The sequence below is a fragment of the Thermobia domestica genome, chromosome 8 (assembly GCF_964235325.1).
Source record: "Thermobia domestica chromosome 8, izTheDome1.hap1.1, whole genome shotgun sequence".
Classification (NCBI taxonomy): domain Eukaryota; kingdom Metazoa; phylum Arthropoda; class Insecta; order Zygentoma; family Lepismatidae; genus Thermobia; species Thermobia domestica.
This window is the reverse complement of record NC_137461.1, coordinates 250,918,775-250,938,412: the sequence shown is the minus strand read 5'-3', so window position 1 is coordinate 250,938,412 and position 19,638 is coordinate 250,918,775. Positions and strand designations below refer to the sequence as shown.

Here is a 19,638-nt window from a genome sequence, read left to right as displayed (position 1 = left end):
CGAACAAAACGAGGTATGAACCATAATCCTACGATAGTTTTGACGCAATAGCTGACTGAGGTAGTCCCCAAATCTCTCAAAATCTCCAAATATTATTTTTTATTTTATATATATATATATATATATATATATATATATATATATATATATATATATATATATATATATATATATATAAGCGTAACACCTATATACTTCAAGCGTAACAGGAAAAGAATGTAAATGGCCTTTAATAGTGTACCTGAATTGAGACTTTTAACGGGATAAATATTCTCTTTTGGGCTCCAAGCAGATTTTAGCACACGATCGACTTTTCCAAAAAATACAGCTTCCACAAAGTTTCAAAGTTCGTAGCTTAGGCCCTAACTGACCTAGACACCTATAACAAGCAGGACACGCAGATTTCACCCGCGATTAATGGGGAAGATCTAACAAAAATATACACAACAGTGTACCTCAGCCGAATAGTTTTTACATAAGTTAAACTGTTTTATAGCATGTATAGCGAACACTTGTAATGTAAAGTGATTTTTATCTGCTCGTCTTTGCTGGATTTCAATCCCACACAACTTCCTAGGATTAAAGGTACACGAAGTTCCATGAAATTTGGATACACATTTTGCAAAATCTAAATCACACAAATACAAATGCCGCTTAAACTGAATGGTAGAAGCTCGCCCCAGCAATAATATATCGTTTCTCACATTTATATCCAAGGTACACGGTTGGCCTACGCCAATTTCGAACGAGACCAAATTAAGGGCATGGCCTAAGTATACAAGTGAATAAGGCAGATATTATAATGTAATAAAGAAACATCTGACATATTATCTAGGTAATTTAATATTACCAACTTTAGTGATAGCATTAATATACTATATTACTGTTTTCTTTCTGATCTATGTACGAAGACAATTATAAGAGCTATTTTTCCAATATTTTCCCCTTCTTACACGTAAAATGAGCACCTATCGACTGTTGCACTATTGCTGCATACATCGTAGTCATATTTTTGTGTACTATTTGTATTACACTAACGGATTCATAGCCATTTAACCCAATTCATAATACTATTATTTATTTAAAAAAAAAAAATGCTGTATGCTCGCTCCGCCCGTCACACTAGCGTGGGCAGCCTTCCTGTGACCTCTGGCTGGCAGTTCTTCCACTGCTAGCGGCTGGACTCATGCATGAAGAAACATCACGGACAGAGCCCCCTACTCTCCACTCCGAAATGAGTTCTATCTAGCGATAATGCTGTTATATATTAAAAAAAAAAAAAAAAAGTAACAGGGAACATATTCTGTTTGCAAACTGCATTTTAAGGGAACACTCAGATCACGAAGAAGTTTTTTTTTTCTTTCTTCACAAGAAACAATTAAGTGCAACTGCGACATTCATGTTTCCGACATATGTTCAAACTGTGAACAAGAAACAAGTACAATTACACGAATAAGAAAAACTAAAATATTTTCACCCCCTCAATAGCAAAAGGCAATCTGTACGTCGGAAACCTACTATATTGCTAATGGTACTCTCTTCAGTCACTAATATATAGATGAAAAGATTTCTAGTGTGGTCAATGAACGGTATCCAAATCAATTTTGAATTACACTTTCTCTGCTTGCAGATTGAATGTTATTTACAGTGATGGAAGTGCGATATTTTCAAACAGAATTTACTGTATTTTACAAGTGTGATAACAATATCTGCAGGATTGCGAAATATAATAATGGAAATTTTAAGCTCTTTACTTGTTAGAATGTAATTTTAGAAACCGTAAGCGCACTAATTACTGTAAATTTTAGTTACATTTTTACTTAATTAAGTTGCCCCGTGCCTATAAGCGCAACAATTACTATAGTCAACTATAGTCTTTGTTATATTTTTACCTAATTATGTTGGTTAGTATCTAGCTATGTATGAACATGTAAGAATTTTGTAATCACTTCGCGATTTGTCATATGCACGAGGTGGACATGTTTCTGCAGAACCGATTGTGGCTGTATCAAAGATAAATTCTATTATATTATGCAATATCTTTCGGTTCAGTTGTTTAAGCCTACTACTTCCGATAACACTGATTCATAGTTTTATATACACGGAGCTGCATCCAAAAATTAAATTCCGAAAGAGCCCCAGATGGGACGAGTAGTCAGAATAGAACGCACCTTCCTACGAGTGGGCGGTAAAAATGGCTGTGCTCAGTCTCCCGCTTAGTACATGCGGCCATCGGGTTTCTTCATGCTACGGAATTGTAGGCGTCATAGACCCACCACCAGTTGTGTGAAATGCCAACAGTTATGAATAAAAATATGGTCAGATAAAGGATCAGACAATGCACATTAAGCCGCACCACTGTATATGTCGAACACAGTAACTGCCGAACGTCTTTGGTTACTTTTGAATTGGTGGAAAGTGTACATCAAGCAATTCTGTAGAATCTATAACTCTCATATCAGTTTTTGCATATTTCCCGTTCAATGCTTAGTGAGACCCTCACTCAGTGACTGCAGTTTGACAAGTTGTGTACATGATGGGCTCCAAAAATAACTGACAATGGAGAAGAGGCACATAGTGTCACAGATAGCGTTACCACTAAGGTGACCAGTTCCTCGGCCGTAACTCTCACCGGAGATTGAACATAGGTCCTACCTCACCTCCCACATAGCGATTCCGGATTGTTCCTCCACCTGAAGTGATTTCTGGTCGGATCTCTCGACAGCACAACAGAGTTGCACACGATTGCCAAGTTCCAGTCCTCGGCGGCAGAGTTCTTTCATACAGACATACGAAACTGGGTGCCGCGTTACGACAAATGCCTTAACAAGGATGGTGCAAATGCTGAGAAGTAGGTTATGTATCACTTACTCCAAAGTAATAATATAATTTCCTTCAATGTGTCTCAAAGAATTACATGAAGTCATACCTTTATAGAGAACGGGATACTGAATTTGAAATTTTACTCTTCCCATTTGCTCTTGTCTTTAGTGTGTATTCGAAAAACTGATGGAATATCATTTGTACAAGTCCTGAAGAACTATTACGTTTCTGGACATACTGAATATAAGTACAATTAAATTTTTAACGTCTTACAGTATATCCTTTGGGCAGGAGGTTCATGATTAATAAAAAGTGAATGCTTATTAAAGAATCGGATGAAAGATTGTGGGAAGATCCCGAGAAAGTACATGGATATTATGTTTACAAGCTCACATGACTAGGGATCGAACAAAGAACCTCTCAAGGAGTGTTTGTTTATGCAATGAAAGGTAGTCACATATAAGAAAAAACACTTTTTTTTTAATGGAATTTCCATTACCGGTGCTATTAAAATTACTAGCATAATTGTACGGATATTATTCACACCAGTTTTCACGCATTCAGATTTTTCAGGTATTGCTTCTCGGAACGTATAATTAAGACTGCCACGAATAATGGAAAGCATACATTGGGAATGGTAAAAAAGTGGAAACAAACCAGATTAGAACATTAAAGAATAAAGAAAACCTCTCCTGAATGACGGGGTAGAGGTAGAAGGAAAATTAGGGCCGAAAAGAAAAAACCTTCTCGTCAGACACGAAGCGGAACAAAGCTATATGAACACTTTTTAATTTGCTGGAAAGTTATCTTACAGCAGGGTTTGCCAAAGTAGGCCCAGCCCCCCCCCCCCCCAAAAAAAAACACCGGGTTTTTTTCGGGTTGGATCCACCTGGAAAAAAAAAACCTTAAAACCCCCAGGGTTTCTGAGCTTTTCATTAGTATATTATTGGTACAACTAAGATGATCACATTGGAAGTGATTATTTTTATCAGATTTTGGACTTGGGCGAATTAGGTGCTTTTACGTTAAGGTATACAACATTCAACGCAAGACCTTTCTAAAGTTCTGAATGCACTGAATGGATATTATATATATATATATATATATATATATATATATATATATATATATATATAAAGCCATACTTTAGATTGAGATAATTATAGAACAAATTAATGTATGGATTATACTTATAGCCTATTTGAAGTAAAATATGCAATTTTATATTTTAGAAAATACTTCCCGTGAATAGTGTGTTCTGCCCACTCGCCGACGCCGAAGGACGTTATCCCTCATACGTCTGATGGGTTTAGGGCCATACGTGCTGGTACTACTAGTAAATATGTAGTGTATTAACAAAGCTATTACTATTATTTTTTATTACCTTTGATGGTAACACAAGTATTCTTCAGTAGTGTTTGGTTTTCCAACAGTTTAGTTCAGTTATTTGTTGCTACTTTTCAAATAAGCATTCTGTAGAATCAACAGAAGCAACAGCTTAAAAATTCTTGTCAAATTTAAGAAGCTTTGCCCGGAGCTTCGAAGAGTACGTAACTACGCCGGGTAATTATTTCAAGTTCTGGATTCAAACTTCCGTACTAGTGGAAGTTTCGATGTGCAGTAAAGAAAGCTTGCATTTTCGAATAATAATAATAATAAACCTTCGTCGCGAAAGAAGTACCCGGGAAATTCCCTCAGTTCAACGCACAGAACATCCAAACTTAATACTTCAACAATAAAACTATTTGAAAAAAAAAATAAATGAAATTGTCAGTTTTACGTCCCACGCTTATGCCGGTTAGGCTAAAGGAGACGGTCATTATGAGAAATGAATGAAATGGTGGAATGAAGAAAGTGGGAGGAAACGGGAGAACCCCGAGAAAACCCACGAACACGGCGTTTGTCCACCACAGTCCACAAGGCGCGAGCTGGGATCAAACCAGGGACCCCAAGCACCGGCGGTGAACGCTCTACCAATGAGCAACCGCGCCCCTAATAAAACTATTTATTTTACGTTGTAAGATATTTAGTTTCATTTACGACTATTGAAACATTTACTTTGTGAAATTGAATTATACAGGGTGTTTCAAAACACCGAAAACGTTTGGGAGATGATTCCTGAACCAAGATAACGTAAGACAAAAAGTATAGACCAACCTGGGTGCACAAATGCTTCCTTTCGAAGTTATAGGCTGCCGAAAATATGAAAAGATGAACTTTAAAGGTCTATAGCGCCAAACTATAGGACCTATCGTAGTCGGGTCAAGACTTCACTTAGGAACTAAGATGTGCACTATCCAAAAAATACATGTTTCAGTATCCTGTAGTACTCACGCTACAATTATTATAGAGGGAGTTTTGCTACGGGCATATAATTTGAAGTACTCACCAACTACCTCTATAAAAATTGTTGCGTGAGTACCGCAGGATTTTGAAACATGTATTTGTGGATAGTGCACATCTTAGCTACTAAGTGAAGTCTTGACCCGACTTTGGTAGGTTCCATAGTTGTGGAGCTATAGAGCTTTTAAAGTTCATTTTTTTTTTTTTTTTCAGGTTTTCGGCTGCTTATAATTCCGAAAGGAACCATTTGTGCATTTAGGTTGATCTATACTTTTCGTCTTATCTTGGTGTCAGGAATCATCTCCCAAACGTTGTCGGTGTTGTTTTGAAACACCCTGCATATTTGTTAATGGTTTTAATTCTCTGGGAGAACGGTCTTCGGAAAATTCTCGTAATTGAACGCACAAAGTATCGGAAGTAAACTTCAACAATAAAACCATTTATTTCACGCTAAAAAATATTTAATCTTATTTAAAACATTTTGAAACATTTATTTTATAAAACCTGAGTTGTAGATTTGTTTTCAATTAATATATTTGCTGTTAAAATTTGGCGAATGTCACTGAGGCTATTGGGATGATTCGATATACATTTGTTCGTTCGTCTGCCTGTACCATACATACAACAGGGTACCACTTTCCGTATTTTAAGTTTAAATTTTCAGGGTACCAGCACGAGACACACCAAATTTGCTGTACAGATTTTGGCGGCATACCAACGTAAAACTTCAAAATGACGGCCATTTTTTTTTTTTTTCAAAATAGCGAGTATCCACGCCATAATTTGTTTTTTTAAGTTGAAATTTTCAGAGTAGAAGCACAAGACACACTAAATTAGCTGTATATATTATGGGCCAATCCAACGTAAAATTTGAAAATGACGGTCATTTTTCAAAACAGCAATGAATAGGAAATTGTTGCAAGTTATAATAATGATAATCTTGTAATATAAATCACATTTTAACACTTATCACAAAGGCATTGAAATATTTCGAAGAAAAAAAAAAAACTAAACCCGAAAAACCCACATTGGCCCAGGCGAGTTGGGCTTTTTCCCCGTTTTATTTTTCAAACCCTGTCTTACAGTGACAGCACACAACTCTCCCGTGCTAACTTTTCCTAGAACTCCATCAATTGTACACAGATATACTTCGTCCTTGTAACTTATACAATCAAAACGTGGTAGTATGAGTACAGAAAACAGTTTTGAATTCCTTAACATCGTACTCACCGGAGACCGAACCCAATAACGTGCCAAAGCCAGAATATTATTGGTAAAACAAAATTCTCGCTCAGAACACACTTTTGAAGAAATGATACATCCGCATGAATCACAATGAAAACTAGAATCGTTCTATTTAGACACTTATCCAGGGCAGAAGTATAATTACTTTGCACAAACAATTAAACAATAATACAATTCGACTAACAGACGAAGTCTACACTTACTGTTACCAGTCAAAACAAGCAAGTTTCATAACTTTAATACAAAATCCCTTGAACAAACGATTAAACGAGCCGATCTTCTGACGCGATTCCAGAAGTAATTCCTTATTATCCGAGCAAAACTACTAAATTACTGCTGCTACAAGCACATTACGTTCGTCAGTGAAGTACCACATATATGGCTATGTACACGTCACGATGAACCAGTTGTGTATTTATCGATAAGCTCACAATAGTACAGAACTGAAAATTCAAACTAAGTGAACCTCATTAGTGAACAATTTATTTTCTTCCATATTACTGAATTTCACTTACATAAAAATAGTGATTGGAACACTAATACGACGGCTTTTTTCTTCTTTAGCACCGCGTAAGGTATGTGGGCAATGTTTCCTCTTTTCTTTTGAGCTCCCTGTGGCTAAACGATTAGTGTACGCGCTTTTGGCTTAGGAGACGCGATTTCGATTCCCGGCGGGAGCTCATGTAGTTCCGACCACACGTTAACTGTAGGTTCACATTTCGTACAGCCTCACTGCTGAAAGGGATGCTAAATTAAAATGATCTTTCCTTTGCAAGAAATCGAACTTTCAAAACAGTAGTCAAAGAAACTGTCACTGAATATATAATGATGGCGGCACATAGTGGATCCATCCTAAGTATTGTAATGGTAACAGCATCATTCTGCCTGATGTCATTGTGACACTGTAATCATTGGAGTTGTGTTTCGTACTTGAGGCGATTTGCTGCTGCTGCTGCTGCTGCTACTACTACTAAATAATAATAATAATAATAATAATAATAATAATAATAATAATAATAATAATAATAATATGGAATAGTACAGCGTGTGCATCAAATTTTGTTCCAATATAAACAAGACTTAACTGAAACAGAAAATGTTGCAGGAAGTGTACGCCCAACCCAGTGTTGCGTGGTTTCAAAGTTCCAAAGCAGGAAAAACAGTCATCGAAAACGGGAGCAAAATTCATCAACACCATGTGATGATGCTCCCGTTCACAAAGCCCGCAATACTGTATGGAAGAATCATCATTATAGACCGTTGCTTGTAAAATCCCTCCAGGAACTTCGCGAACAGACATTGCAGACAGCTGGCTTTCTTCTTTAATGTTAACAAATCAAAATTTCGAACTGGAAAAATACTGTAGGTATAAACAAACTCTGTACAACATTGGTGTCCAAATCTTATTACATTTCTCTGAGTGATTGTTTTTACTTCCATGTAATGGTAACAACGAAGTATTGTATTACGATCAAAAAGCCTAATATAAATCCAGACTCGGGTGATGACCTACCGTTCCCATATTGATGTTGGTATATGTATGTACAATCAGAGAAAATTTCGTCAACAATAAATAACGTAAAAGATTACATACACACATGGGGCCCTGCATAACTTTCTATTTGGTTCAAGTAAAAGCTACGATAAAACTTACACCATTGAATTTCCGAGAAAATTTTACATGAATTTGATATATCACTTACACGTATTCCCCGTTGAAAAACCGAAAGTTGAATCCAATATAGCAGATCGAAGATGGCGACTGGGGTGGGTAACATTTGTCGGAGCAGTACTCGATCCAATTTGTTTTGCATATGCCCACATTCATGTCCAGTTACATGTAAAGAAACTGAAGGCAATTTTGTGACCGAACTATATGATTGAATTCCGGATATATATGAAGTCCCATAAATATGCAAATTATCCGTATGGGCCCCTAAAATTAGTACAATATACATTGGGCGGCGGAGAACTTTGCATTTGAACCAATTTCACACGAATCCCGAAGGAAAACTTCGCGAATGTACACTCATGTCCAAAATGATTGTCACATATCTATAGCTATCAAATTCTTACTAGAAGACAATGATTTTGCAGGGTGCTTTTAATACTGATACTGTGTGTAAAATCGGCAAATGTATATTTGTGCTAAATTTCATAGCAAAAGAATTACAAATACGAAAATTAGAATGAGTACAACAGAATGTTGCTAAATGGACAAGAAAGTTTTAATGTTCTTATTTCCTGCTCTTTTGACATGAAATTTGTCACACATGTCTCAGCCGATTATACACATACTAACATTTAAGAAATACCGGGCGAATTCATTATCAAATTATATTCCTACAACATATTCATAGACATGCGACAATAATTTTGGACATGAGTGTACCTTGTGAGAAAACTTTTTAGTAATCCCTGATAAAAATTGTTTCATGATACTATTGAGGGAGAGTAGCAGCTGATCCATTAGGTATTCGATTAAAAAAAAAAAAACTGCAAAGTAACATTGTCAAGTGTACACCACGTGAAATAATTAGGTTAGATTGTCGAAAGTAATTGACTGGTATAATTGTCCTAAATCCTAGACAAATTGAGGTGATTCGTCTCCTGGACGAACAGAGTATAACAAGGAGTTTTGGTTCCTAAACCAAACTCCCGAACAATAAAAAATTCAAAATTTATACGCATATAACACTACCTTAAGAAACATGTAATCCTAGCATGATTCCCAATGAATTTTCAGGGGCACTCTTGTCTCGTATAAGTAGTAGGCCTCCAACGTCTATTTTCTGTCAAGTCTTTGACGTAAGTTATATCAAGTAGCCCTATTACATGAAGTGATGATTTTCTTGTATCATCACTACAATGTCCGTAAAAATTGGTACAAAAATTTAAAAAGAACAAGAAGTGTACCGTCATCATTTCGTTACTAAATTTTGCTACAATCTTACATGGGAACTTTTAGCATTTTTTAAATGCTTGTGAAGAATTACAAGCTACAGTATCGGTTGTAGATTCTAAATACACAATTTCATAGTTTTTAGGTTCTCATACTTTGAACGTATTGAATATTGAGTATGCGACTTTCATTCACACTCTCCTCACCTCTCCTCTAGAATACGGAAGTACTGATGGCTTTTTTAACCATTCCGAAATATACACTTATACATATTATATATACACACAGCTAACTCAAAGAATAACTGATAAAAAATGAATTATCAGCTAAATGAAAGAAAAATACTATACAACCATTCCTATCACTTCCCTTTCCCCCCTTTCTCCTCAGAGGTTGGTAGTCACCAAGGACTTCCCACGATCATCGCCAAGTTAACACTTTTTCGATTTTTTAAAAAAATAAAATTTGTTTTAAACCTACCTGATGTACTCCATGTTGAATCTCTCCACATTTGATCCCCCAAATTTAAAATTCCCTTGCTGTCATCCTTCTGTTCTTCAACTCCCCATAATTTTTTGGCGGTGGGTGGAATCTATAAAATAATAAAATTACTAAAGACTACTTGATTAAACGGTAAAACAACACATTACTCCGTATATTTCATATACATTGATGACAATTATATCAAACACTAAGATAAGCAAACTACAAAAGGCCATCGTATGATAAACTGGAATAGTTGACTGAATTTAATGTCATTTTCCAACAATGAGTGTGACAAGTGAGCACACGTTAATGAAAATTTGAGTTGGCAAAGAAAACGTATTTTTCTAAAGCTTTTTTTTTTAATACATTTATTTTACTTATTTTGACATATATTAAAATGCTCGAAAGTTTATACGTATGTTTGTCTCCTATCCTTTCGACAATGAGATCTAGAAAACGGCAAATGCTAGAAACGTGCAGTTTTCGCTGGTCGATTCAAAATTGTGTAGATTGTAGAGTTCGAATTGAATATTTTAAAAAAGAGAACATGGCTGTTATTTCTTTATTCCATTTTTAAGGGTACACTGGACGTGTCAAAATTTTAAAGCATCATATCCTACGAGTTATACCTAGTACATTCCAATACCACACAGACGTATATGTAGGATGTATCTCTCTCAGGGGTTTGTTTCATGGCTAAATGACAATGAAAAACGAAGGGTAACTATTTCTTCAGTCTAAGATTAATCTTTGTTGTTTGGAAGGCTGTGCCCAATGAACACCATATATCACCGACATTATAATTAATTATGTATGTAATGCATTTGCTTATTGAATACTGCATGCAGGAAGAAAACACTGATCATACACGAAATAGAAACTCTAACCGTTTGTAGGACAAAATCTTGCGAACTGTGCGAGATATTGAAAAAAAAATCGAAAAAAAATCTACCTTTTATGGTACCCCTTGCCGAATTTTATCAAGACATCTTTCACTTGTGTCTCTAAAGGAACATGTACTGATGTTAGGAATGACGGAGATTCATGCTCATAGTGAATGATGCGCTGTGTAAAGAGCGCAGGTTCAGCTAGTTCCCCACAGAAAAGTGACTTTAACGCCCTTATGCAACAACGGGGTTATGAAGAACCTACAGCTTAAATAGGGTTGCCAGATTAACGTTTTTCTCTCAAGTTTTACGTTTTTCAGGCATATTATACATTTTCTCCGTAAACTATTTCTTCATGTCTTTCATAAATAAAGTAATCACAGTTCTGTACATTTGTATATAAAAAGTAAATAAATAAAATAAAAATATAAACTATTTTTATTGCATTTAAAAATATAAAAAATTGATTTCTCATACAGTTAACAACGCAATCCAACGATTTAACTTAATGTAACACTTAAGAACTGTAAGACTCCGATTTTGATAAAATTTGGCAGGTAGAAACTACACATAAAATAATGGAATATGTGGTTTTTTTTCTGCGGAAAAACTGTTTTAAGGGCCAAAAGCACCACTCAAAATTTTGAAAGTCGACAGCCGAAAGGCACGAAGTAGTAAACCGAAGTGAATGAAATTGTGCAGATATTGTACACGTAAAATGAGATAATTGGATTTCGTATTTTCCTGGAAAAAAGCGGTTGAGTGAGGCACGGACCTTCTAAACCATTAATTACGAAATATCAAAAGTACAAATAAGCATACGTCAGAAGTTCCTAAAGAATATGCAGAAATGCTACGAAACTTCTTATAGGGGCAATTTGCAAAACAATAAATGAAACGTGTTTTAATTTGTGCGGAAAAACGGTGTTGGGGCCTACGCTCCATCCCCCCCCCCCCAAAAAAGTAAATATTACCGTAATAGCGCAGGAAGGAGTGGACCGAAGCAAATGAAATTGTGTGTAGATATATAGACTATGTAAAATAAGACCTTTCGTGTTTCTCAAGTGTTGCTATCTGTTTTGCTTCAAATTTGGCACAACAGCAAACTGGAAATAAATCGACACGTTTTTGTTAATGCAGAAAAACAATGTAAGGGTTAAAGGTGCCTCCTGAAATACTATAAAATACGCTATACTGTTTGTGCTTGTAGTTGATCTGCCAAATTTGAAGAAATCGGATGTAGACCCTTGTGAAACACGAAAGGCCATATTTTGCATATCTAATATCTACATACAATTTCATTCGCTTCGGTCCACTCAACAGTTTTTTCTTCTTTTCAGGAAAATACGAAACACGTATTCCCTCATCTTACCTCTACAATATTTGTGCACATTCCATTCATTTCGGTCCACTAGCCTTTCGGGGTCAAATTTCTTGCCTTCTGGGCCTCAAATTTCAAACTTTTGGGTGTGGGTGTTTGTCCCCTTAACCCGTAGAAAATAAAAAAAAAAAACATTCGTTTATTTTTTGCGTATTGTCCCTACACAATGTGCCATTCCAATTCTTTGTGTCCTTTAAGCACTTCTGACATACTGTCATTAGCACTTTTGATATTTCACGATCAAAGTTTTGGAGGGGTCTGTGTCCCACCTAAACTGTTTTCTTTTTTTCAGGAAAATAAGAAACCCGTATTCCCTCATTTTATATTTACAATATCTGTGCAAAATTTCATTCACTTCGGTTCACTTCCTCTGGGCTTTCGGACCTCAACTTTCAAAATTTTGGATGGGGGTTCTGCTCCCTAAAAGTTTTTCCGCAGAAAATAAAAAAAACTCGTATTCGTTTATTTTTTGCGTATTGTTCATACACAAAGTTTCGTTGCAATTCTTCATGGTTTTTATACACATCTGACATACTGTTACTAGCACTTTTGATATTTCGTTATCAAAGTTTTGCCCCACCCAACCGTTTTTTCCAGGAAAATACGAAACACGTATTCCCTATTTTTATGTCTACAGTATGTGTGTGCAATTTCGTTGGCTTCGGTTCACTTGTTTTTTGCCTTTTGGGCGTCAACTCAAAATTTTGGATGGGGGCTTTTCCCCCCTAAAAGTTTTTTCGCAGAAAAAAAAACTAGTTTATCAACCTGGCAAATTTTATCAAAATCGGAGTGTTACACTTCGGAAGTATTACTTGTTAGTACTTCGAGAAAAAAAAAAAAAAAACAAGTTGTGCTTTTACCTCCTATCTAGCCGGTACCTCAACCTCATAATTAGGAATAAAATGAAATGGTTTTAACATCTCTCAACATTGTCTCGGTCATACCGTAGTTTCTATAGATCGTGATATACTGAAATCTGGAAACCCTAGTCTTACAGTCAAATTTGACCTACTCGGTTTACATCCAAGAGAAATCGTCCTGCCGGGATTCCTTGATTACATAAGCAACGATTCTACTACTTATCCACGGAGGATACATAAACGTTCTATTGATGTTGCAAATTTGTGAATATTTTAAGTTACATCAGAAGAACAAAAACAGCACAAGTGAAGTTACTGCAGTCAGAGTTATACACGTTATTAAATAAATGGATAATTTCGAAAGACTATACAGTATCTTAGTCCAAGTTAGTTTAATGAGTAAGAGAAAACACTTAACCCAATTTGCATATCAATAAAAAAGTGAATAAAGATACCAATCATTTTAGTTCATACATATACATATGCAGACCATAATTTTGATTTAAATAAAGAACTTACATTCATGCTTCCTCAGTTTGTAATGTATGAGAAAAGATCTAGAATTCTAAATTTTACTAATGTCGTGGACCTTGCAATGACAATTTTCCGCGACTCTCCGTGAAATCAAAAATTACTTTTTTAAAAATATATTCTATATATCATTAAAATAAAATGATAAACCAACTTTACAACACTAAATATGTTACCTATAATAATGTAGTATTCTTATACATGGATATATTTAAAAATATATACCAGTTAGGGCTAATGTTATTAACATTCACCTAATGTGATGAATCTTTCAGTTGATCGTCGTATGAGATTCAATGCCGTGTAAGTAACATTTACCAATTTTACAGGAGACAAAAAACTGTTTGAAAACTACCTCATTATAGGCGGTATTGCTTCCAGAGAATAACAGAGCCATTTGTCGCGATATAGGTGTACTACTTAGCCATATAATACGCCATCCTATACTGATTCTAATGCTATCAAAAACTCGAATTCGCCGAAATTGGAGATACGTAGCGTGGTATTGAATCTCAAACGACGTTATGTTGATAATTTTGTAAGTTCTTCCTTTATCTTTTGATATTCTATTCTTCTCAACAGGTTGAAACTTAGCTAGTGTACACTGCGAATACCCTAGGTGAACACCGATAAAGTCTAATGAAAAGAAAATATGTTTTCAACTTTCTTCTGCAACTGATATGAAAAAAGAAAGTCGAAGTATAAAGTTTCCACGCTGTATTACACTATATGGGTGTGAAAATTCGGCACTTGGGCGCTAACATTCAGAAATAAATGAATACAGAAAATTTCTCAAGATCAAGCAAAGATAAAAACACTGGTGCAAAATTGGAGATCAAACTATGAATAAAGGGAAAATATTCTACGAAACTCAATAACAAGTTGAAGATTGGCGTATATCAACCAGAAACCCCTCGGCATGTTCGCATGACAAATATATGTTGTGTACACTCATGTCCAAAATTATTGTCGCTTGTCTATAAATATACTGTTCTAAGAATTTAATTTGATAAATTCGTCCGATATTTCTTATAATGTTAGTATGTGTATAATCGGCAAAGAAAGGTATGTGGCAAATTTCATGTCAAAAGGGCCGTAAATAAGAATAAAACGATAATAAAAATTTATTGTCCATTTAACAACATTTTGTTTTACTCATTCTAATTTCCATATTGATAATTGTTTCCCTATGAAATTTACCACAAATATACATTTCCCAATTATATACACAGTATCAGTATTAAAAGTACCCTGCAAAATCATTATCAAATTACATTCTTACAAGAAGACAGTTATAGATATGCGACAATAATTGTGGACATGAGTGTACATCAAGTTTCAGTTAAGAGGCCCATGGGAAAAAGATCTTTATGCTTAGCAAGAGTTCGGTGCTGGGATTAAAGCTTTCACATTTTTTCGTAAAAATTCTCTAATAATGCAGTACGAGGAACTATCAATAAGTTTTAACCCCGTATAGAAAGCGTTCGGTTATATGCAGGCACTCTCATTCAAGGAAACCCTGTTTGATCCCACGCCTATCAGTTCGTGTGGGCAACAGCCTATGTAGGTTTCCCTCCACATTCTCAATCCATTAATTCTTTTATAGTCATTTACTTTCGTTAACCATATGTCTCTCTCAGCCTAAAAGGAATAATCGTGGGATATGACATTTCATTTTCAGACATGTATAGAACGCTATCTATTCGAGCATACGAAAGTTTTGTGAAAACTGTGAACGCATAGCATTATACTAGAAAATGATCCCACTTTTAAATATACTCTGAATATACCTTAAAATTTTAAGATCAGGGTTGAGCAGCAATATAAAAAAAGCCAAAAAGCTCGGACTGACTGCGGAGTGACTTTTTCTCTCTCCTCAGGTGAATTAACTTTCAAAAATCGCTAGAAAGAAAATAAACAAAATCGGATAGTTTGCGAGGTATACCCATGCGTGTGGTATTTCAGTAAATTTACGTACATTCATTTTAAAGACGAATCAACCTATTTGGGTTTGTCTATTTGTTTAAGTTTCCAGTTTTACTTTGTGTACCAATGTCACACTAAATACTGATTATTATTCTCAAAGTTGGGTGCGAGCGGTCTCGGATTCGATTCCCGGTGGGGGCACTCGGTCGAAAAATTGTAAAACGCCTTTTCCCACCCTGAATGATTTTTCCTCATTCACACCAGACAAATGCCATGGTGATACTTATAGGTCCCAAGCCGCTTCCTTACTTCTCCAATCCTTTCTTCCTTCCCTTTCCCCGGATTGTGTGCTCGCCGAGGGACGTCATCCCTCAAAACGTGACGGGCTAAATGGCCTTTGATGCCGAGAGCCCAGAAATCTCAAATCCTAAATCCTAATCTCAAAGTTAAGCCTTGTGCAGGTACAATTACTCATGCTTATGCAATTTAATAACCAGCACAGTTCGTTTATATATATACTTTAAAACGTGCAAATTTCACACGAAATGAATAACAGCAATTTAGATAGTCAAAATGAGCTTCGAAAAGTGGTTACGAGGCTACCTGGACCCATTCGTCCGGAGGTTCCAATCCTTTGTACTGCATGCGCCGTCAATCATGCGGTTCGGAATATACTCTTACTACTGGTTGGTTATTTCGGGATATTCAAAATGAATGGTAGAAAGATACAGCCTGGGTAAACAACTTTTAGCATGTTATCGCCACCGGGAATCGAACGCATAACTGTATCACCAAAGATATGCGCGCTAGCCAATAGACCAAAGGCGAGTGCGATTTTGGTATATGTTCTAGATAATGTAAATGCGTTTACATGTGCAAGAACCATTCAACTATGCTGACCAAACCGAATTTACCGCAATGTAATTTTGAGTTAGGAAATCAGTATAGCTGTGAGGTAAAGTAACTACACAGATATTTTCTAAAACCTTGTTCCTACGAAATTCCTTGTTTATTCGTTTAACTTAGTTTAAGTGAAAACATAATAGGATAATGGGTGTAGCCCCACATGAAACTGGAAATTTAATTTTCAATCAGTAGTAAGCCAATTGGAACTAATTTGTCATCAGTGTACTATCGTATTTGTTTATTGATTTAAATGCTAACTCATTCGTTCAAAACACTTCAGTCGGTCTTTAAATTTTCACATGAACCATACTCTACTAATTGTATCAGTTAATACACATTTACGAGTACGTTTCATTGGCTGAAGAAAACTACGATAAAAGCGAAAACATTAAGGTGAAATAATATCGTTAATGTGGAAAGTAGTTCGATCATAATATTGAAGAATTCCCACAAAATTCAAGTCCCATTGTTATCTTAAATTAGTCCATTCTAGTATTTAAGTTAAGTTAGAAGCGAATTTATATTACTTTTACTTGGAGGAGAAATATTTTCACCTCGGGCTCCCCCTGAATGCATTCCTTCTCGAAACTATGGCGAACTTGCATACAGAAATTAGTGATCTACTATCAAATCACCGTGCTTTTATATCGCGATTTTTTTTCTTAAGTATAAGATTCGCTTCGTAAGTGGCCCAAACTTGAGGGCATTAATTAGTGTATTAAGACAGGCTGCAAACAATGTTCGTTTAAGTAAACATTCTAAATACAATTACTGTGACAACTGCTTTCGTGTCCTTGTGCATGCAGCATATATTATAGCTTTTTCAAAAACCTGCAAAACATATGTTCATAGGCACTGACTGATGTACTACTGCGGAAAGAACACTGAATTACATAACTAATTAAGTTAGTTCAATGCATTGACGAGTACCACTTCAGTAACATATATGAGTTCGTTGTATAATCTTGAAAATATCCTTCGATATTCGCTTATATTCAAATAATTGATTATGAACAAATCAACAAATAGTTCACTTTCAGAGGTAAGTTCTCTCTCTCTCTCTCTCTCTCTCTCTCTCTCTCTTTTCCCTTCGTTTTACTAGCAACGTCGTAATCAGTCGAAAAACATGCAGTTTCCCCTACTCTAAGCGACGCGAACAGTTTCCTCTGAACTTGACGAATGATATACATAGTGGTGACGGATTCAAGTCCAAGAGTAACAGACTGAAATTCACCTGCAAATTTCGACTAGTTAAAAATTAATAGCAACTTTACAGTAATTGGGAACCACTGCTCTAGAATATTCTATAAAGGAGTGTAAGGGCAAGGTTCATACTGTTTCGGGGGGCCATGGGCGGCGATTGGGGGGGCAAAGGGGGGCAGTTGCCCCCGCACTTTTTTGAAGTAACCAATTAATGTATATAGTTTCATTTGGAAATGTAACGATTTTGTATGTGTTACTGATTAATAGGAAAAAATGCTGCCATATAATATTTGCTGTTGCGTGAATACGTATTGGTTGTCTTCCCGTGGAGTAAAGAAAGCTACAGTAATTGCGTTTTAATCGCCACAGAAAATAACCCCAAAAAATAACCTATTGGAGCACAATTTCAGCATACTTTCATTTCTTCTTACAAGGGCTCAATATGTTAGTGAGCTGCTTTGAAGCTAATCGAAAGAACATTATGCAAAAAAGTAGGGCCTATTTCACAAGTTATTCTTTAATTGCACAAAAATTGACAGTTCCTAAAATGTCTTTTCTTCTTTCTAAAGTAAGGAATATCGATTAAAAAGAGCGTGATAAGAAACAACTTCTACCTTTTCCATTGTTTTGTAGTGTAATATACGAGTGAAGTGTTGTGTTTAAGGATGTACGAGTGTATATACAATAAAATTTAGTAAATTAAACATAATTCTAGGTTTTAAGTTTATTTTGTATAACTGAAGTGTGGATTGATTCTAAGTATTGTTGTGTTTTGATGTGTTCCAAGAAAGTGAAAACTGCACCTAATGGCAACGAACATATTTCAAGAAGTTGCAAAAGCAAATATTTCTTTAAATGTCGTAGCATATGCTTGTAGTATTTACTGCCTTTCATTTTCTAAGAGTAATAACATACATTTAATAGCATGTGTGGAATTAAGTTTTTCATTAATCCTCAGTTTCAATATAACTTTTGCAAAACAAGCATCATTATTCATTACAATGATTAATATTATCCTTTCTATTTATTTGTTTTGCAAATTCATTAAATAATCTGATCACACAATTTTCCGGACAGAATTTTAAGATGTTCATGAGCAAGAAATCAAATCTCTTCTTACACTTTCGTTGTTTAAAAGTACAAAGGGCTAGTATCTACTTGCATTGTTCTTCTCAATTTACTTAATAAACTATTATATACGATATACGGTATTTTAACTGAAAATATAGTATCCTATTAGTTATACAACCTTTCGTCAAACAAAATGTTAGACACAACCAGGAAAACTAACATTTATATACAAATATTCAGATCATGTCTTGCCCCCTCACTTTTAACGTCCAACCGCCGCCACTGCGGGGGGCGACTAAAATTCCAAAATGAAATTTCGTGACCTTTTCTTTACCAAATCATAAAATTTCCTAACATTTTCAATAGCGAATTCGGGTGCGAATTAGGCCGAAGTTTCATCCATCCAATAGAAACGTACTTTGCTTGCGATTTGGTAGCGTCTAAAGCCGACCATAGACATTTTTGGTTGTGAATTTTGATGTTTTATAGAACAAAATTTTCCAATCTGTACTTACATTTGCAGTTTTAAAAAAAAAATCGCGACCCAAACGCTAAATTTTGTGACTTTCATAACCGTTTTCTGATTTCGTGACCGATAGACACCCTGTATTTGCATTTGGTAGTAAGTAAATTTGTCACCGGAAAGGTAAGGATTAGATGGATATTACTACGGAGGGATATGTCGGATCGCCCATATTGGGGGACACTTCTCGCTACTCGGGTTGTCTACACCACATCGCAGAAACTATAAACTGATATGTGAACTAGGAAATTCTTGAGAACGTTATGCTTCATTGTATCGGTATTTGTTTTTTCAGGAAGGCAACGACCGCAAGCTTCGCTCCAGAGATGTACAAGTTTGTTCTGAGTTGCTAAAATCACTCGTCTAGGCTACTTTTTCGAATTCCTAGACGTGATGGAATCGATGTGAAAAGAGTTGGAATACTGACTGGAACGAAAAAAGAACCAGGAGTCGAAAGAAACGCTGAAATAATTCTTTAGACCAATAATAACCAATCTTTCTTGACCGACGACACTATTGAATGCTCTGGGTTTGTATCATGTACTTTCTTT

General features: G+C 35.5%; 1 protein-coding gene across 8 annotated transcripts in view; it reads right to left on the bottom strand.

Annotated features, from left to right (window-relative positions):
* Nucleotides 1-19,638, bottom strand: part of pum (pumilio) — a 344,999-nt gene that overhangs the window by 222,327 nt on the left and 103,034 nt on the right. For all 8 annotated transcript variants that reach the window (XM_081769609.1, XM_081769610.1, XM_081769606.1 and 5 more), the window contains one exon: nt 9,794-9,905. In XM_081769609.1, the coding sequence (XP_081625735.1) occupies nt 9,794-9,905 (112 nt within the window). The remainder of the gene's footprint in view (nt 1-9,793; nt 9,906-19,638) is intronic.